Consider the following 21378-nt stretch of genomic DNA (forward strand, 5'->3'; position numbering starts at 1 on the left):
GGAATCTACAGTGCACTGCTTTTTTTGACCTGGCTCAGGTGTTTCACGGTTTGTTTTAGAATGAAAATAGTGTACAGTGGATGGGCATTTTATGAGCTATTTTGGACAACTCATATGCTCCCCTATGATCTGTTAAGTTGGCTAGGGGATCTCGACTTCCAAAGTAGTTGAAGGGCCAAAGGTTCCTTAGTTGTGCTGAAGCAGACATGTAAGATGCCCATCTAGTACTCGTTTGGCATACTGTGTCTGTAAAAAGGCAGTGCGCAAAATACCTTGAGTCTTTAGACGTCTACTTCTTGAGGGCTTTGAGGTGATTTTCTGACTCAACAGGTTGTCAGTTTGGTTGACTTGCATTGCTACCTTCCTTTTAGGACAAGCACCTATTTCAGAGGAATCTGGCCAACAAATATGGTCTGTCAGAGTGGTGCTAGGTTTCACTGAGCATTCGATGTGATTCTTCCCACCCTCAACAGTTTTCCTGGCAATATCACACACTGATTAATTGACATCTTAATTTTTCTTCAGTGCAATATCCAAAGTATTTGGCATCACTTCTGTGAAGAAACTAAAGCCATAACTGCCTGGTCCCAATAAGAGTTGACCAAGGCACTACTCTGGGCCTGAACTCTGCAGTATCACATGCCTTGGAGCATTGCTATATTCATAATTGCAGTGCTTTTTGCTGGATCCCCCCAATGTGTTTGAGTGAGAGAACATCCAGCTGCAGTGTTCATTTGGACAATGCTTAAAATCTCTGAATCATTGTAGACCTGACCCAAATAACAGTTGTTCCTCAGCTACTTTAGAGAAGCAATACTACTTTAACTAATTTTAAGATTATTCATGTTCTTTCAAAGGATCCAAACAGATCTGTTGGTGCTCTGATCCTTCTCTGAGAGGTAAATGCCTGGCTTGTGTCCAGTGCAAAAATACATCACATATGGGAAGAAAACGAATGTAACCAGAAAAACATTAACTCTTAAAACTGCACACTTGAATGATTAATCTTAAGAGCTTCTTGTAGAGGGTAAGGGGCCAAGTAGGACACTACACTCTTGAAAACTGTGAATTTCATTTGGCAGGTATTGCTCACAACAGCGAAACATGATCTGCCCATTAAAGTTGCTTTTCATTTATGGAAAGCTGAGATCTTCTGGAGTCTCACACAGCTCTCATCACTTCCATGCAATCTATGCTGCATATCCCTGGATGTCAGAGATAACTTAAATGGCTGCCGCCCAGTTTCCTAAACCAAACATGACCTTGATTTTCTGCTCTAGTTTGTGCTTTGGTAGACAGAGTGCCTGAAGAACTATGGATGGAGGCTTGTAATATTGTACAGGAGGCAGCAACAAAAACCATCCCAAAGAAAAGGAAATGCAAGAAAGCAAAGTGGCTGTCCAGTGAGGCCTTACAAATAGCAGAGAAGAGATGGGAAACAAAATGCAAGGGAGATAGGGAAAGTTACAGAAAATTGAGTGCAGAGTTCCAAAGAATAGTGAGACACGAGGCCGTTCTTAAATGAACAGGGCAAAGATATAGAGGAAAATAATAGGGAAAAATCAGAGATCTGTTCAAGAAAATTGGAGATATTAAAGAAACCTTTTGTGCAAAGATGAACATAATAAAGAAAATAGTAGGGACCTCACGGAAGCAGAAGACATAGAGAAGAGGTGACAAGAATACACAGGAATTATACCAGAAAGATCTCGATGTCCTGGACAACCCAGATAGTGTGGCTGCTGACCTTGAGCCAGACCTTAGAAAGCTTGCCTAACAACAAGGCCAGTGGAGGTGATGACATTCCAGTTGAACTATTTAAAATCTTAAAAGATGATGCTGTTAAGGTGCTACACTCAATATGCTAGCAAGTTTGGAAAACTCAGCAGTGGCCAGAGGATTGGAAAAGATCAGTCTACATCCCAATCCCAAAGGAGGGCAGTGCCAGAGAATGCTCCAACTACCGTACAATTGCACCCATTTCACACACTAGCAAGGTTATGCTCAAAATCCTACAAGGTAGGCTTCAGCAGTATGTTGACCGAGAACTCCCAGAAGTACAGGCTGGATTTTGAAGGGGCAGAGGAACTCTAGACCAAATTGCTAACATGCGTTGGATTATGGAGAAAGCCAGAGAGTTTAAAAAAAAATACTTCTGCTTCATTGACTATGCAAAAGCCTTTGACTGTGTGGACCACAGCAAACGATAGCAAGTTCTTAAAGAAATGGGGGTGCCTGACCACCTTATCTATCTCCTGAGAAATTTATATGTGGGAAAGGAAGCAACAGTTAGAACTGGATATGGAACAACTGATTGGTTCAAAATTGGGAAAGGAGTGCAACAAGGCTGTATATTGTCCCCCTGCTTATTCAACTTATATGCAGAATACAGTGAGGTCTCGACTTACGAACTTAATCCGTATTGGAAGGCAGTTCTCAGGTCGAAAAGTTCTTAAGTCGAATCTGCATTTCCCATAGGAATGCATTGAAAACCATTTAATCTGTATCTGCTCTTTTCGTCCATAGAAACTAATGGGAAGCTGCTATTCCGCCTTCTGCCACTAGAGGGGGATATTTTTTCCTTTTTTCCTTTTAACCTAAGATGACTTAGCTTTTAAAAAAAGGAAAAAAAAGAGTTCGTAACTCGAATCTAAGTTCGTAAGTCGAGTCCATATATTCCTATGAGAGCGGTTCGTAAGTCGAAACGTTTGTATGTCGAGCCGTTCGTAAGTTGAGACCCCACTGTACATCATGTGAAAGGCTGGACTGGAGGAATCCCAAAGCGGAATTAAAATTGCCGGAAGAAATATCAACAACCTCCAATATGCAGATGATACCACTCTGATGGCAGAAAGTGAGGAGGAATTAAGGAACCTTGTAATGAGGGTGAAAGAGGAGAGTGCAAAAAACTCAACATAAAAAAAACAGATCATGGCCACTGCTCCCATCACCTCCTGGGAAATAGAAGGGGAAGATGTGGAGGCAGTGGCAGATTTTACTTTCTTGGGCTCCATGATCACTGCAGATGGAGACAGCAGCCCCGAAATTAAAAGATGCCTGCTTCTTGGGAGGAAAGCGATGACAAACCTTGACAGCATCCTGAAAAGCAGAGACATCACCTTGCCAACAAAAGTCCGAATAGTCAAAGTTATGGTTTTCCCTGAAGTGATGTATGGAAGTGAGAGCTGGACCATAAAGAAAGCTGACCGCCAAAGAACTGATGCTTTTGAATTGTGGTGCTGGAGGAGGCTCTTGAGTCCCCTGGACTGCAAGGAGAACAAACCTATCAATTCTAAAGGAAATCGACCCTGAGTGCTCACTGGAAGGACAGATCCTGAAGCTGAGGCTCCAATACTTTGGCCATCTCATGAGAAGAGAAGGATCCTTGGAAAAGACGATGTTAGGAAAGTGTGAAGGCAAGAGGAGAAGGGGACGACAGAGGACGAGATGGTTGGACAATGTCATCGAAGCTACCAGAATGAATTTGACACTACTCCGGGAGGCAGTGGAAGATAGGAGGGCCTGGCGTGCTCTAGTCCATGGGGTCATGAAGAGTCCGACACGACTGAACAACAAATGGAAACGTGGCTTCTTCATTTGAATGTAGCAGGGACCAGTTCCTCTTCCTCTTTTCAATGTAAGGATGTTACATAGGCATGGGACTATTGGACTATGTCCCCAGAAGTCTATAGAAATTTCCCCAGCTTGACATCTGTGGATTATAGAAAATAAATCATAGTTCTCACGGTTGTTTGTAATTGTACAAGGTGGTGAATGCTGCTGAATCTATGAAGACAGAACAGACAAAGTGCTTGGCAGGGACTAAGCTCTTTGGAAGCTGTAAGTCATTATGGGACTGGTAGTCTTCCTGCCTATTGTTCTCTGTATAAGGTGCCTCTCAAAGGGCTACCATGCCTATAATACAGTATCACCAGAAGAGAGTAGAGGAAAGACCAGGATACTCCAGAAGACTAGGTTTGTTCTCCCACTGGCACTCTTGAAGCTTTTTCCCTCTCTTTGCTAAAGCTTTGGCAAATGTGCTTGGATCCAATTAGGCTTCATGCAGTTGGGTCAGGGTGGACAAGCAGGAGAAAAGCACAAGTTTACACCCCCTTGGACTATCTGAGATGAATTCCTTGCTAAACTCCCTGTCTTCAACAATGGTGCTAAACAGTGTAGTGGACTTCTTAGGTTGAACCTGCGGAAAAATCTGTGTTAATAACAGGTTAAGCATATTTTGCACACATCATTGATGAGATCCAAAATATAACAGGAAAGCATTTCAAAAGGTGTCAGTGTCACTGTTAGATAGAGCCAGAACTCACGGAATATTGTAGACTTTAGTCCTGGTACTTTCCAGCTACCGAACTGCCTTAGGAATTGGCTGGAACTTCCTATTCCCTGTCATCCTAATCAGTCCTCTAATTTCCAGTATTGTAGTTGGCATCACCTTTGCTTCAGGCATATCTTTATAGCCATGCAAACTTAATACAGGACAATTGAAATTAGGAACCTTGGCTATAGTGAGCAGAAATTAAACATCTCCCTTTACATCTCTTGGACAGTCTTATTTTTCTTTAGTATACACAACCCACTCACCCCTCTGTCCGGTCCCCAACAACATGTGTTTTGAAGTCTGAGCAAACTGCAAAGCTACATGAAGAGGACACCAGTATTGAATACAAAATGATCTTTAATTGAAATCTGCAGTGCCATTAACTCATCTAGCAATGTTATTACCATACAGACATGATCTATTTTACAAGGGTAGATGTTAAAACAAGTGTAGAGGACACAGGGATCCAAAGTGTGATAGGATGTATGGCTTCACCTAAGGGACTGAGAACTTGCCTTCCACAGGAAGAATGACAAACTGAGCTGGGAGTTGTCAGGGATGGGGCTGTGTACCATGCTTGCTGTGCAGGGCAACCTTTCCAGGGTGAGCTTCTGTGAAATTTTTGATTGTGAGGGCCAGGGTGCAGATGTAGCCATGACAAGTCTAATGAGACCTTAAGGGTTGATGTTAAGCTTAGTATTGCTAGAGGGGCTTAGCCATCAAACAGATCCAGAAGAACTACCATCTACAAAGGAGGTGGGCTTTCAGTAAAGAATGTGCCATTTATAAGAAGCACTTTCTTCATCTGTTGAGCAGAGTTTGGGTAAATGATAGTTTAGCTGTCAAATGAAGTGACCTTTCTCCCCAATCAATCAGTGCAGATTTTGCTGTCAGACCAACTGTTTTAGGACTAGCTCCTTTGACTAACAGCAGCTCTCCCCAAAACATTGGTCTTTCCTTGCTGTGTTACTCAGAATTCTGTAACTAGAAGTGCCAGTGCTTGATCTTGGGATTGTATGAAGTTTGCTCTAACCCCAAGTCATGGTTCTGTGTTACTTTGCTGCAGGGTTTTGTCATTGCACCCTCATTGCCCAAATGCCAAGGCCACTATTTGCTAATATGTCTACATATGGGTATTGTTTTATTTATTCCATTTGGACTAGTTGAGAGGGACCAGTGAGGACCTATTCAAAAAGTGTTGAATGGTTTTTAAAATTATGTTTGGCTTTAATTGAGTTTTAATGGAAGAATTTATACAACTGATTACTGCCCTGCAACATGCCTTCAGGAAAAGGTAGGTCTAACATTTATTAGCAACAGCCATCAAGGCTCTTGAGTCACAGCATGGTGGGAGTTGTTTTGATTGTCCTGCTGTTCCATCAGCAGATGCAACTGCAAATCCCACCCCACCCCCCCTTTTGTCTTGTCTTTCCTCCAGCTCTAGTGAAATCTCTCTCCCTGCTCAATAAACTGGCAGAATGCTCTCATGTGGGAGCTGCTAGCATCCCTCTGCTTGTTGCCCAGGGTGTGTCTTGGAGAAGTCTGCAACTGTGGCTGGACTAGCTTTGTGGTATTGAAGGACAACCTGCTGGAAACTGATGGCAACTCCTTTTGGCTTGGCTACATCTGGTGCCCCTCCTGCAGAGTTGGCAGATTCAACGCTCTTCCTCTGGCCTGTTGGGAATTAATCAGCTTTTTTCTACCCCCTCCCCCAGTCTGTTGAAATAGCCTGTAACTGAGCCCAGGCCTGGAAGACGAAACCACTTTTCCTGGGCTTCCTAGTTGACTTGACTGCTTTCACTTGGCTGGTGGAAATGGTCTCAGAAGACTCAAGGGATCGTAGTAAGGCCCGTTCTTCAGGCTACGCCATGCTATAGATTTTCACTCCCTGCTTAGGCTGTCTGGTTGAGCAGGAACTTGGTTCTCTACACATCATAGCTATGCTGGCAGGTTAAGAAAAGGCCACACAGATATTGGTGATGTGTGACTGATGCCCACCATCACCTCCACCCCCTTTTTGCCATTTGGGATCAGAAGTACATATTAGAGACCCTTTTCTCTCCACTAATTGCAGAGAATAGTTAAGAGCGTGCTAAAGGTTCAGTCACCTATGGTGGCTTGTTTAGAGAGTCTGTTTCTGACCTTGTTAGAACTACCAATCCACCTCACTCTCACAGTTTTCTTTCCCTTCATTTCTCTACAAACCTTTGGTTTTTAAAAGTGTCTCCTTCCCTTTCCCAGCAACAAAAGCTAGGATTTTACAAGATGTGAGATGTTGCATAACGTTCACTCTGCATGGCAAAGCCACGTTGTACAGGCATACATAGAGGTTTGCAGAGAGCAAAAATGCCACATGCAGGTCTTCCTTGGACTTAGCAGTACAGTAGAGGAGAGGCCTGGCTGGTTGGGCCTGTTAGCTTACCTAAAGAGTTAGTGGTGTAGTAAAAAGATAGTTTACTGCAGCTCCCCTAAGCAAAAGGAGTGTAGTGGTAGACCTGGGTTTGGGATATTAGGAGACATTTCTCAGTGAGCATTACATAACTTCAGCAGCAGCACCCAAACTTGGCAGAGGACAAAAAGTAGGACTTCGATGAGGCTGTAGCCTGTCTTAAAACATAATCTTTCTGATCTAGCACTATCAATCATGACTGGTGGCATCTGGATTTCCAGGATGAGAAGGCAGCTCACCCATCTACCCATGACTATCTTACCTGATCTCTGGTGGATTGAATATGTCTTGAACAATGTTTACTAAAAAGTAGAGTGTAGCACCACCACAAAGCTTGCTCACGGTTGTCTCCCACAGCTGATACATTCCCCTTCCACTGAGTAGGGGGTGTCTCTGGTTACAGATCAGAATGTAGACTATGCTGTCTATGGGACAGCATCTAAGGCAACCCTTACCCATTGTGGCCTGAAAAGAATTAGCACCAGGGCATCCCTCCCACTGATCCATGGGGGTCTTAACATGACAGTCAGAGGGCACGCACCAAGGGATAAAGGTGGAACACATCTTTTTTTTCACAGCCCTTGGACTCACTACAGTACTGGAAAATGTGAATAAATAGTTGGAGAGAGGGAGAGAGGAAAGGAGGTCCTTGGCAGATGTTAATAAATAAGCTGCTATACAGATCTGAAATCAGCCCACCTAGTGGGTTTAAGTCCCAGCTTTTTCGGCCTGATAACGTGACCTTCTAGCAAGGCTAGGTTGGGCACCTGAACAGGGATGAGGAGCTAGAGTCCCCCCTCTCCAACTCCCATCAATACTGGCTGATACCTTTTGGTTGCTTCTCAGTCTGCCCAGGAAGGTGAGGGTGGCCTATAACCAGCCAGGAAGGGGTTGGAAGACTGTACCCTTTGAAGTTGCCCATCTCTGCTTCTGACAGGTGCAAACATCAAAACTGGAGCTCCACCAGACCAGAAGGGAGGAGTCCAGTGCAAGCCAGGACTCGTCCTACCACAGAGTGGAAAAGAGCACGGACAACTCCTTCTGAGTTCAACCAGTTCAACTTCCTTTGGGGGAACTGAAGAGTTTCGAAGGAGTCATTTTTCCAGGGGCTCAAGTCCAACTTACTGATTTATCACAACAGGAGAGGACCTACACTGATCCCAGAATTCATGTCTGAGGACCCTGCTCACACCCTAGCCCAGCTCAGCCCACCAGATTTCCTTTCTGCACTGGGGCAAGGATGGTTTGATGTTCTTTCCCTGTCCATCCATTCATTCCCGCACTTAACCTGACCTAAACCCTGGCATCCCTGGGGTTTATCAAACACAAATAAGCAACAAATATATTTGTAAGGGGTGGGGGGTGGGGAATCTTTCTTCAAGCCGAGACCTTCACCTGAGAAACCAAGAAGAAAGGGTACTTTGTTCTCCCTCCCAAGAGTAAAACGCTACGAACTCCCCTTTCTCCTTTTAAACGTCATAAATGATTGGGCAGCAGCAGGCTTGCAGGGCAAATCCTGCCCCCCTGCTTCCTGCCCCTCACATACTTCCTCTCCTGTTCCCTTGAGCCCCTGGCTCTTCCGCCCTGCCCTACTCCTCCCTTTACACAAAACCACCTGACAGCGACACACATTTAAGTGCAAATGTAAACATTCCTCATTATAAAATAATAAATAGCATAACATAAAATTTAAAAAGTGCAGTGCATGTTGGTGCCAGCAGACAGCAGAAACCCCCCCCCCCCAAATAGGGGATGAGCCACATTGTGGGTGGGTGGGTGTTTGTGTAGGGGACATACAGGTGAGTGGGTGCTGGAAGGGACCAGATACTGTAGTTATTGGGCTCTGAAAGTACTTGCCAAGAACAGGAGCATGCGCCTCTCTCTGTGTTGAGAACAGTTGGTTTTTCTGCACTTAAGCTTTGGTTTGTTAATTCTAGGAAGGGGTTACACTTGGGGTGTGGAAACAACTGATTTTCAAGCTTTGGTTTTGTGGGGGGGCGGGGAGTTTCCGTGCTGACTGTGGCCCAAACATGCAATGAGTCCATCTCAAGAGACTGGCTGGTGCCCGGGACGCACATCCCTCCAGCCCGGATGTTGCGGAAGGGCCTTCAGAGCACCTTCGACAGATGCATCTCGCTGCTTCCTTTGGTGGACCAGAGCATGGCTTCCCAAACCAATGTGTTCTTTCTGCATCTTTGCCCCTTGGGACCACTGATGGCTCTCATCGGGCTTTGCTGGAGCTGGTTGGTCCTTGGCTGGCTCTTGCCATGTCCAGGGCTTGAGAGGAAGCAGAATGGGAGGAGTCGATTCCTGCCTAGGGGTCGATGGCACGCCTTCCTGCCGAATTGCAGGGCCAACCGCACAAGTTTGTGGGCAAGAGTGGGGTTGCCTCCAGGTGTCCAAAGGGAAAACAGCAAGCCCTGATGTGTGCGAGGGACCCTCAGCGAACCACACACCCCCAGCCAGTCCAAGAGAACACAGGAACAAGAAGGGAGGGCGGTGGCGGCAGCGGCGGAAACGACGAGGCGTGCTGGCTCTCCTTCCAGAGATTATGAGATAATATAGATTTATATAGAGCTTTATAGATTATTTATATAAATATCTGGGGAGGGGAGGAGGTGGTGGTGCAAGGAGGCAGAGAGAAGGGCAGGTTATCTGTACAACCCATGAAAGGGAGGAAAGTTGGGCAGACGTGATGATCACAAATTGGGTATGTCCGGAAGTCTCTGCCCCTCCCCGCTGCCTGAGTGGTCCAGTTCGGCACTGTCGCAGTCCGAATCCTCATAGACAGCAGGGTCCTGGGAATGGAGTTGGAAAAAAGAGAGAGAGAAAGTGAAAGCACCTGTTCCTGGGAAAAATCTTGCAGGAGAAGGGCTGTACGAGGAATACAGGTCAATGGGGAGGGGTGTGTGTAAGGCGTACCATGTACTGTACAGTGGAAAGGAAATTTGCTACCACTGGTCGCCAACACATGGACATCTAAGAAGGGGAACTTGAGTGGAATGTGTGTGTGTGTGTGTGTGTGTGTGTGTGTGTGTGTGTGTGTGTGTGTGTGTGTGTGTGTGTGTGTGTGTGTGTGTGTGTGTGTGTGTGTGTGTGTGTGTGTGTGTGTGTGTGTGTGTGTGTGTGTGTGTGTGTGTGTGTGTGTGTGTGTGTGTGTGTGTGTGTGTGTATGTATTGACTGACTGACTGACTGACTGACTTTAGAGCCCGAAAAGCCCACAACAACCATTGACTGACTTTAATTTATACACTGTCCCATTAGTGCCAAAGCATGATTCTGGGTGGTTTACAAGCAATTAAAACCAAAACCAGTCACTACTTGTCCTAAAGGTTGTATCTTGTATGGGAAGCAGAATTCCTCCCTCCGAGGATGTGAGCAGAAGGATAGGGGGCGCCGTAACGCCCTGTTTCTGGGCCTCATGGAGGATGATCCATCTTTATGGAAACAGAAGCCAGGACAAGAGGGGTCTCTGGTCTCATCTGGCATGGCTCTGACATTCAAACATTTGGTCACATTTGGTGAGGGAGAGGACTCCAGGACCCACTTAACAGCAACCCTAATAGGGGCTTTCAAGGTAAGTGAGATATTTAAGGAGTGTTTTTACCAGTTCCACACCCTCAGCGAGTTTCCATGGCTGAGAAGGGGACTCAAACCCAAGCCTCTTAGTATTTCGAGATTTAAAAACTGAAAACAGACCCTTATACATTATGCAGAGAAAGCACTTTTGCCACTTGGTTGCTTTCTACAGCATAATTTATTTTACTACTGCTGGAAGTGATGGTGTATAAATGTCAGGCTTCTTGGTCACCAGAAACCTGACTTTGTTCTCTCTTTGATTTGGAATTTTTATTTTTTAATTTTTTTACCAGAAATAGCCCATACATTTTAAAAATCTTTCTCTGCAGCCCCCTAAGCCTGAGGAAAGGATAAATCCTAAAAAACAAAAAACAAAAAAAGATTGATCCCTTTCAGGAGCTGCCCCCCATGAGCTTACAATTTGTGGCTTGCTCGATGTTGCTGGAGTGCAACTCCCAGCAACCCTCAGTACTGGTTACACTGGCCAGGATGGATGGGAGTGGCAGTCTGAGAATATCTGCAAGTTGCTGACCTCTATTGGATGTCCATGTGAATAATAATCAGGAAGCAAGCAATAGAGGCAGCAGGCCTGGAGGAATGTAGGGCAGGTCACCTCAAAGGCATCTGAACACCCCCAGCTACCATGCCAGAACACAACAAAGTTCTTTTTCTTTTTTAAAATGACAGGTCTCAGAATTCCCCACTGGCCATGTTGGCCCTGGGACCTAATGTCCTGGGGCCCCGCAGACTCTACCTCCTTCTTATCCTGCACCCACCTCTGCCGCATTCTGCTCAGTGCTGAGCTGGCGTTTGACGAGCCGAATGGCTGCCTCCTTTTCGGACAGCCCGTCAGAATGCCCCAGGATGTCGTCGTCTGAGCGTTCGGCGTCCAGGCGTTCATCCGTGTTAGTACTGGCCACGTCAGGTGTGCCCCCGCTATGGGAAGCGGTGGTGCCCTCACTGGCAGTGCCCTCCTCCCCATCTCCATCGGAGAAGTTCTCAGAGCTGAAGGTGGAAAGGGACTGCCGTTTGCTCATGGCCTGGGGCCACCTGGGTAGAGGGAAAGGGAGGGAGAGAATTTCGTCCATAAGAGAGGAATAATGGAGACCCTCGGTCCACCATGGGTGGCTAGGGCTCTGTTACAGCTAGGGAAGGATGCAGAGTTACACAGAAAGTTGGTAGCAAGGCCAGGAATGGTACTTGGTCAATGGAGATTGCTAGGCACCTCCATTCCAGAGATATGACAAGTCACTCTGCTCAAGGCACGCATGGCACCCTAATCATTTGCTTCCCTCAGTTCCTCTGCTGCTCCACAGCAGCCTGACCCAAGCCAGACCCCCTAGATTTGTAGTTCCCAATCTTGGGTCCTCAGACATTCTTGGACGGCAACCCCCAGAAGCCTTCACCAACATCTGTGCTGGCAAGGGCTTCTGGGATTTGCAGTCCAAGAACATATGGGGACCCCTAGTTGGGAAGCACTGCAACAGATGGACCAGATTACAATGCATGGTGAGATCAGGTAGAAATTGAATCAGTGGCTGATCTGGCCTTTGGCTGGGCTTACCTTGTTGATTCTGAGCTTTGCAACATGACAAGCATGGGCTACGTTTCTCTAGGGATGGGGATCACATCTTCTTACACTGAAGGAGGGCTAGGAAAGCAACTCTATCATTGGGCAGAGTGAGGCAGCTGCCTCAAGTGATGAAGGTAATGGAGGGATGGTAAGCCTATGGCAGCTGTTCCTCTGGGCCTTCCTGGCTGTGCTCCTGTGTGGCAGAATTGTCCTGGTCTCCCTTAGCCAGCCTACCGCCTCTGGTGTCCTGGAGAACACTTGTCCATCCCCAGTGTTGAAACATGCTTCAACCTCCAGGCCAACCAACTTCAGTACATGACATGGGAGAGAAGCACTATCTGATCCGTTGCTTCTGGCAGTGGAGTGTCTCAGCCAATGTCAAACCTGACAGTATGTATAAAGATGGCAGCAGTGAGGCAAAGCAGGCATGACTGTGATACTGCCCCTGAGGGCAGAAGGAAGAAGGAGAATCCTCTGGGGTCCAGATGAAGCTGGCTCTGAGATGGGAAAGGAGGGCAAGGGGCCCTCCATACATCCCTTCCTCTCCCCCCCCCCCAGAGTTGATTCTGACCTCCAGAAGCAGCTGGATGAGGGCAGGGCATGTTCCCCCCCCCCCATCCTAAGCCCCATTAACTGAAGGCAGCCGGGCATGGAAAAGGACACAGGTCTTGATGAACACTTTCCAGTTCAAAGCCTCCCATTCCACAATACCTTCTCCTCCTCCTCTCCACAATGACCTCTAGATTCTAAGACGTCAACAGGAACCTCAGTGATCAGTCCCCTAATTATTGATCTATGCTGTTGCTAAAAATCCAGATTAACAGAAGTGTGTAAAAATTACACTCCTATACATGTGTATCTTAAGTACGATGGGGAAATCAACCTTTCATGATGCGCCGGCAGGGGAAACAATGGTTAACAAGCCTTTTTGCAGCTCAAACCCAACAAATATTAAATGGCTTCAAGAAGTGTATGGATTCCTTTGATCTCTCTAAACCCCACAATTCTTCCATGACACAACTGAAGGCAGCACATGTGAGATTCCCCAGCACTTTATCCTGTGTTCATGAATGCCCCTTAAGTGGAAAAATACAGACAAATCCCTAGGTTGACTCAATGTATTATTTAGCACATTTTCCCACAGGCAGCCAGTGCTTAAAAGGTTTTTGTTAGCCACTTTGTGCAGCATTCTGAAAATCTGGTAACCTGGATTATGATGAATACTCTCTCAAATACTGGCTATGCCCATAGCACAAAAGAAACAACCACAGTTATATTTTACCACTGCCCAAAAGTATTGCACCAAGATAGATTTTACGAAGAGGCTTTCAAAGAGACCTGGCCCTAAACTATCCAGTCTTAACAATAGTAATTGTGTGCTGTCAAGTCAATTCTGACATATGATGGCCCCTTTCGAGGTTTTCTAGGTAGAAAGCAGTCAGAAGTGGTTTCCCATTCCCTTATTCTGGAGGCATCCTGGGACCCAAGGACTCATAGGCTGGCTCCCCTGGGTTGCACAGCAGGGAAATGAATGCCTCACCTCTGGCTCCTCAGTCAGATACCTAAATCGCTGAGCTATCTTAAACGTGTTCAGCAATGTAAGGCACAAAGCTACAAAAGCACTCACCTTTGCCTGAGGGGAAGCTCTACCTCACTGTCGACCTCACCTTCTTCCTCCTCTGAGGAGACCCCACGCTTCTAAGTCAAGAAAGAAAGAAAAATCATGTCATGATCATTGTTTGACTGAACGTGTGTATGTGGGGGAAACAAACCAAACCAAACCAAACCATCAGCCAGCTATTTTAAAGAACATTTGGTGAACTAGGATTCTTTGTTAACATATTTAATGCTGCAAGATTTATAGGCCCAAATCCGAAACTTCATGCACGCGGACGTGTTGAAGTTCAATGTAGACAACTCCATTAAGAGTGCACAGATAGCACCCCCGTTAGCCACCACTGAGTGCCATCCTGAACAGCTGTTTGGTAGAATCCCAAATGTCTAACTGGGCAAACACGCACACAGACTGAGATGGTGATGTGGCTTCTTCCAATGTCTACATTTCAGGATGGCCCCTTCCCTTTTATCCTTCCACCCACAGCTGAAGACCCAGCTCTTCAGGCAGGTTTTAAACAACCATGACAGAATCCTTGAAGGCCTTCTTCGAGTTCAGATAGTTTTTAATATTTACTTGCTTTTAATTATTCACATGTATTTTAATGAGCATATCGCTTAATTGTTTTTTAAATGTTTAACTTATTATGTTTTAAATTCTGTTCCTTTTTAATTGTGTGAGCTGCCTTGGGTCCCCCTATCAGGAGAAAGGCAGCCTATAAATAAAACAAGTAATAAAATACATTTGGCTCTCAAATGCTTGTTGTGTGTGTATGTGGGGGCAGAAAGTATATAAGATTCCTAACACTGTTTAATGGACAAGTATTTCATTTTTGAAACGGACCCCTTAAGCCTTGAAGGTACAACGCCAAAATACCTTGAAATGTTGCTTCTGAGTGGTGCTCGCATATTGGCTTGCTTTACACAATTTCCTCAATTTAGGCTGCAGTGCTCTGGCCCCTGGGAGGTTATGGCAGGAATGACACAGGCCCTGAATCCAACTCTTGTACCCAACTAGAGTAAACCCATTGAATCAATGGAATGTATCAATGGCTGGGATTCACAATTGGATTTCGGCCAGAGGAATTGTTTTTGGATTTCACTCTGAGAGCAAATCTCCAAATAGATTTCCTTCTCATGACCCAGAGACTTCAGAAAGGTGTGCGGCCAGTTTCATCTGATTCTGGAACACTGGCAGAAAAGGAGGCATGCTGGGGATGCACTGGGAGAGACTGTGAATCCACAGCATCCAAAGCTCTGCCTTCATTCCAGCATGACCCTGGGGATTACACCACCACAATACCACCAGCACCAACACCCTGCAACAAAAGCAATAAGAGGGAACCAAGCTTTTTAAAACGTATTGGAAAAGTGGGAGGAAAGGAACCCACATTGTCCAGGAAGAGGTAGTTTCATCTCAGGATTCCACAGCTTGTAGCTGGTACCCGGTTCTGTGGTCAGAACCTAGAAGCATGCATGCAGGCTGAGCTTTCAAGTATGCCATGTACTTTCTTTTCTGTGGAGGAGAAAAGCCAGGTGCAGCAGGTCTGGATCCGTCAGAGGGCTCTTTAAAATGTAGGGATGAGCAGTGACTTTCCATCAGGATCCAAGTCAGGCCTGTGTTTGTTCTATATCGGAGGAAAGAACATTCTGCAAGGAGGGACATCAGATGCTGCCTCCAGAAAAGCTAGACTTTGCCACTGACAACATCCCTTACTTCTAAGGCTGCTACGTAGAACACAAAAGGATCCAACGGCATAGGCTGAAATCCTATTAAGACAATCCAGAGGCACGGAAGCAATTTTTTTTGCCTCACACAGGCTGTCTTTTGTGTGCTCTCTCTTGCACCTGATTGTATAATCAGTGCTTGGTTGAACCTATAGAAGAGAACACGCCACGAGGGATGAATACCTGTGCCATTGCTCTTCTGTGATCACATAAGCAACAGGAGTTGAGCCACAGCTCAAACTAACAAAGCCCACAACTAAACCAGTACAATTATTAATAACCTACTTGGGATAAACGGACGTTGAAATGCTAAATAAAACTGTGAGGGTTAGATAAATGAATGGGATCTGCATGGAATGCTCTCAAAATAAGTAGCCAAGTTAAAATGACAAAAGCCCTATTCAGTTTTCCAGTTTGTATGTGATGCCCCCATGTGATAAACTAGCTCTGCCCCCTCTGTTGCTGCTTTAATCATGGAAGCTAAAGAGGGTGAACAGCAGGAGCCAGCCCCACTCAGAATGGGGTTTCACAGAGAGAGGATACCTGGGCATAGCAGCCTCCCCTTCTTCAGACCATGTTGTTTCCATGATTGAAGGGATAATGGAGGAGACAATTCTGGTGAGTTCTTGTTGTGTATGACAGCTCCACAACTGAATCAAGCTAAAGCTGCAGAACAGAAATGAAAGTGCACACTCTGCTCCCTCAGTTCTTTCTCGCAGGATTTGGTTCCCAGACTTTCGGCCATCTGGTCAACTCTCCTCTGGACAAATGCCAGACTGCTGGTGTCCTTGTGGTAACCAGAACTATTCACAGTATTCCAGATAAGGTCTGAATAAAGCAAAACAGTGTGATACTATTTACTTCTCTTGATCTGGACACTATTCCTTCTGTTGACGCAAATGAGTATTGCATTCACTTTTTATATCAGCTGCACTCCATCTTATAGTTGTGATCTGGTTTCTCTCTCCTAAATGTAGTACTTTACTTTTTCCCCCCTGTTGAAATTAATTTTCTTAGTTTTGGCCTAGTCCTCCAATCTGTTTAGGTTCTCTTGAATCTTAATTCTGTCTTCTGGAGTATTAGCTAGGCTTCTCCATTTGGTGTCATTTGCAAATTTGATGATGATCCCTTCCATGTCCTCATCCCAGTCATTTATAAAGATGTTGCCACTTTCTGTACTTTATCTGTCACTTTTCTCCACGATGATGAGGAACCACCGATGAGCATCACTTGGGTATGGTCTGTCAGCCAGCAGCAAATCTACCTAAGAATAGCATTTTTTAATCTCACTGTTTACTAGCTTAGCTGTGAGAATATAATTTAGAGACTTTGTCCAGAACCTTCTCTGGTATTGATGTCGTGCTGTTTAGTTGATATTTCCCTGGGTCTTATTTCTTCCCTTTTTGCAAAATAAGGATGACATTGCCCACCTCCATCCTCAGAGATCTCATTTGTTCTCCAAAAATTCTGAAATACTACAAGCAAGTCTCCTAGATTGCACCAGTAAATCCCTTTAATACCCTAGGGATGCAGTTAATCTCACCCAAGAGACTCAAATTAGTTTAAAGCAGCCACTTCTTTGCCTCTCCTTGGTAGCAGTCTCACTTCTACCTATATTCTACCTGCACTAGGTTGAGTACTGCTTTCTTTTTTGGGAGAAGACTGAGGCAAATCAAGTATTCAGGAGTTCTGCCTTTTCTCTCTCCTCCATTACCATTTCTCCATTCCCTCTTCACAGTGGAGCTGCCCTTTTCTTGTTCTTCCTCTTGCTTCAAAAATAGCTGAAAACTCTTTTCTCAATTTGATGCCATCTGCAAATTTGTTTTTAACCTGTCTCAAATGCCTGAGCTCATTTTGAGCTTTTGTTTTCATCACCTTTTCTCTACAATTATTGGCTTAGTGATCCGCTCCCTTTTTCTGTTACTTACACAATACCCCTTTTAAATCTTAGCTTATCTGAAAAGCTCCTTACAAGGTAACTCTTGCTTCTTCAGGTGTCTCCCACTTTTTTCCCCTCATAGAAGTTGGTTGTGATTTTGCCTTTAGTATCTTGCCCTTAAGAAGCCCCCATCCATCAGGGACAGTATTTCTGACCACAAAATAGGGCCCAGTGTTTCCTTAAATTTACTGAAATCAGCTTTCCTAAAGTCCAGAGCACCTGTTATGCCATTCTTAGAGTTTCTTTCACTCAGTATAATGAATTAGAGGAGGGAATGGCCAGTTCTACTCAAAGTTCCCACTGTTTCCACCTTCTTGACCTCTTCTTTCCTGTTAGTGAGGACAGCTCAGCTTCTTTCACCACCTTCTAGAAGTTGTCAGAAAGGCAAGTGGGGATTTTGTTGGACTTTAGAGTCTTGACACATATGAAGGTAGTTGAAGTCTCCAGTTATTATTATGTCTCTCCTCTTTCAATATTTTGTAATCTGATCCAGGAAGGCATCATATAAATCCCCTGTCTGGTCTGTAGCAGCCTCCCCACAACAGTGTCACTGTTGTTCCTGTCTCCTTTGAATTCAATCCACATGCTCTACATCAGTGTTTCATGATCCAACACTTGGACCACACCACAGTTGTGCATATCTTTTACATACAGTGCTACTTCCCCCCCCTTCCTGTTATATATTCCTTCTGAATAATAAACTTCAATCTGTACATTCCACTCATGAGTCTCATCCCACTAGAATTTTGTAACACCTATTAAATTGTACAGTATTTGCCTTCCTGGGTTGAGAATTCAAGCTCATCTAGTTTGTTCCTCTTGCTCTGTGCACTGGGGTAGAGACATATGAATCCATGTGTCTTTCCCTCCTGCTGCTTCATTGTTGTCCTTTCTCCTCCACTAGTAGGTCCTTGTACCAGGTTCTCATGCTTCACTTACATATTTGTTTCCAGTGCCTGTCTCCCTGTCACCTCCTCTATAGGAACTCTTATTTATTTTATTTAAAATGTTTTTACCCCACCTTTCTCCTTAAAGAGGATCCAAGGCAGCTTACATTATTAAAAGTAAATATTTAGATGCAAAAAAATAGTATGCAAATATTAAAAAAGGATCAAACAATTACCATACCAAAAATGGTAAACAAAATTAACACCAAAACACATTCAAAGCAACAAGGCACAACAGTCCATTTAACAGTCTCTGTTAGACAGACAGTCATGGAGGGAAAGCCTGCCTAAAGAGAAAGATCTTCACCTGCTTGCAGAAGGACTGCAAAGATGGGGCTACAATTCTTCCCACTGCATCCTCTTCCACAGTTGCTTCTATGCTCTCTGCTGTCCCTCTTCCAGCAGCTCTAAATCACCCTCCATGGAGAGGGTGTGAGACTGTTGTCCTTGTGTCCAATGTCTCTAAATGGTCGTCAGTGGAGAGGGGCTGGGGCTCCCGCCCCTCTTCCAGCAGCTCAAAATGACTGTCCATGGAGAAGGCCCGACAGTGAATCTCTAGCTCTAGAGACAGTCCGTATTTTCGGTGTCACATTCCTCCACATTCTTGCCTCTTGCATGTGCCATTCTTCTTCTTTCCTGAAGGTATGTTTGAACCCTGGCTCCTCAAGAACAGTCTTCTTAGCTCCATCCAGAAAGGCTTCATTTTGCCCCCTGAGATGCCTTGTGGAGAGGTGGGCTTTGAACTGCTGTATCTTTTCATTCCAGTCGGGCTCCCGACTTCCACTTTGTGCAGATGTAGCCTCCTACAGCTTTAGGCAGGAAGATAAACACACCACGGGTGTTGCGGGTCACTGCAGCTACTTCTTCAACACTCATTTCTCTTGCCCAATTGTGAACCGTGACACAGCACTCAGGCTCCCCCACGAAAGGTCTACGTAAAATGCCCTGCTTATTCTCCTTGGTTGTGAACTCATGAGGACACTGAGTAGAGCTACTGCGTTTCCCCGAAAATAAGACAGGGCCTTATATTAATTTTTTCTCCAAAAAAACTCATTAGGGCTTATTTTCAGGGGATGTTTTATTTTTTTTCATGTACAACCATCTACACTTATTCAAATACAGTCATGTCATCTTCTTCTGGTTGCTGCATAAGGGTGGAGGAGCGGGGTTTCACTTAAATGGGGCTTATTTTCGGGGTAGGGCTTATATTACGAGCATCTTGAAAAATCAGACTAGGGCTTATTTTCAGGTTAGGTCTTATTTTCGGGGAAACAGGGTATAGACTGGTTGCAGCTAGTTCATCCCCCAACCAAGACAATTACTCACTTTCTCTCAGACGTAACCCCTCTCTCAGCTACAGTCACACAAAGAGCACTAACACAGAGATAACCCTCCAAAGAGTTCAGACAAACAGTCAGCCTCAAGACACATTTCACTCTCTCTTGTCTGTTCCAATAATCCCATGCAAAGCACTCTGTTTAGTCTCCGTGTCCATGATCTTTCAAAGTTTGTCTGGATCACTAGTTTCAGTTCTAATGTTTCATTTTTCTTTGGACTGCTTCTGTGAAGTTGTTATGATTGGTTTTGTATTGTCAATCACTTTGGAAAAGTATCATTGAACGTTAGTCACAATGAAGAGTCTGTTCAACTAACAAACAAATAAACAGAAGTCTGCTGCACATCCTCAAGTGGATATGACGGAGATAAGGTAATCAGTGGCAACTGGAGGGTTGCATTAACATCCACAGTGACTGCCCATCATATATCATTTGTGACTGCTTGTCAGAGCTATGCGGAGCAGGGAAGGGAGAAGTTACCTAGGGTACTGGAGTGGCCTCCTCCTCCTTGAACTCGGGGAATCTTGTTCTGTTCCATTGAGAACTTGGAAAAATTATTTTCTGGACTACAGAAAGTAACATTTCCAAAAAAGGTAGCTTTTGTAAGCTCAAGTTCCACCTCATGCTTCTAAGAGGATATTAGGCATTACCTAGGTATTTGCAAACAAAGAAAAGGGATGGAGGGAGGGAGGGAGGGAGGAAGGAAGGATGGTAGGTAGGTAAGTAGGTAGGTAGGCCTCCTTTGCAAGACCTCTATTCAGACCATGTATCCATAGTCTCTTGAGACTGAAGGATGCCTCCTCCTCCTCCTCCTCCTCCACACTCCTTTTTTTGGCTTACCTGGCTCCGAGTGACAGCTGCACGATACAACAGTGCCGCTGGTGTGAGGTGCTGGGCCTGTGGCGTGGCTCCCCCTGCCCGGCTGCTCCGTCCTTGTTCGCGCTCAGCTTCCTCTCCCGGCTGCAGCCTCGCCTTCCCTGATGGCCCAACCGCGCCCTGGCGGGAAGAGGGTGACTCAGGGCTGCTAGAACATGGCACGGAGGCAGTATCTTCGCTCGGTGTTTCGCTGCGGGGCTGCTCTGCCGGCGGGGATTCGGGCCCAGCCGCTCCCTTGCGGCCCTCAGCTCCCAGAGTGGTGGAGATGAGGTCCGGGCTGGAAGACGACATCTTACGCAGCAGGAGGTCGTGCTGAAGGCCCCGGAGGGCGGTGCAGGACTCCAGGCGCTTCGCTCCCCCTGGCTCCACCAGCTCCCCACAACTGCCCCGGGTGCTGACTTTGCGGTAGCGTGACTTTGCCCGACGACTGCGCCCAGGGGAGGGGGGTCCTTTCTGGCACACGGGGATGGCCAGCTGTGGCAGGGTGGGGTCCATGATCACCTCTGTCTTCAGGATGTCAGGCCTGCAGTAAAGAAGGACAGTAATTCCGAGCCCCAGCAACTGTCCGTGAGGGAAGCTGTTGCTCGCCACAGCAATGAGGCCTGCCTTCCCATTTGGCCTTTAAAACACAACTGCATTTCAGATTGGCCCTTAATTATATCAGCACCCAGTGCTGGTCCTGGTCTTCTTGCCTCTGGCTTGCCTTGCTTGCCTCATGCTGTGTTACTAGATTTTTTGATTACCTGTTTATTGTTTTGTTTTATTTGTAAATGTTAGCCACCCTGAACTTGTGGGAGAAATAGTAGGCTACAAAGTCCAAAATAAACAAATAAATATTACTGTCATGATTCGTCATCACCTTGCTATGATCATGATTATTATGATGTACCAAATGCAGGAAATTTGGAAGCTATCTGGGACATGAATAGCTCAGCCATGTTTCTCTCAACACCTGCAAGGAGAAAGTGCTTTCTTTCTCCACCCTCAACGCAAGACTGT

The 21378-nt window shown here is 45.6% G+C and overlaps 1 protein-coding gene across 2 annotated transcripts in view; it reads right to left on the reverse strand.

The window, feature by feature from the left end:
• Nucleotides 1-4675: 4675 nt before the first annotated feature.
• The window catches only part of MAP3K12 (mitogen-activated protein kinase kinase kinase 12), a 130075-nt gene continuing 113372 nt past the window's right edge, over nucleotides 4676-21378 (reverse strand). The window contains exons 11-14 of one of the 2 annotated variants that reach the window (XM_020784538.3): nucleotides 20344-20902; nucleotides 13566-13636; nucleotides 11142-11415; nucleotides 4676-9583 (exon numbers count right to left, since the gene is read on the reverse strand). In XM_020784538.3, the coding sequence (XP_020640197.1) occupies nucleotides 9485-9583; nucleotides 11142-11415; nucleotides 13566-13636; nucleotides 20344-20902 (1003 nt within the window). In that variant the 3' untranslated portion in view covers nucleotides 4676-9484. The remainder of the gene's footprint in view (nucleotides 9584-11141; nucleotides 11416-13565; nucleotides 13637-20343; nucleotides 20903-21378) is intronic. The other variant, XM_072991099.2, reaches the window with a different exon arrangement.

This window comes from Pogona vitticeps, chromosome 2, assembly GCF_051106095.1.
Source record: "Pogona vitticeps strain Pit_001003342236 chromosome 2, PviZW2.1, whole genome shotgun sequence".
Taxonomy (NCBI): domain Eukaryota; kingdom Metazoa; phylum Chordata; class Lepidosauria; order Squamata; family Agamidae; genus Pogona; species Pogona vitticeps.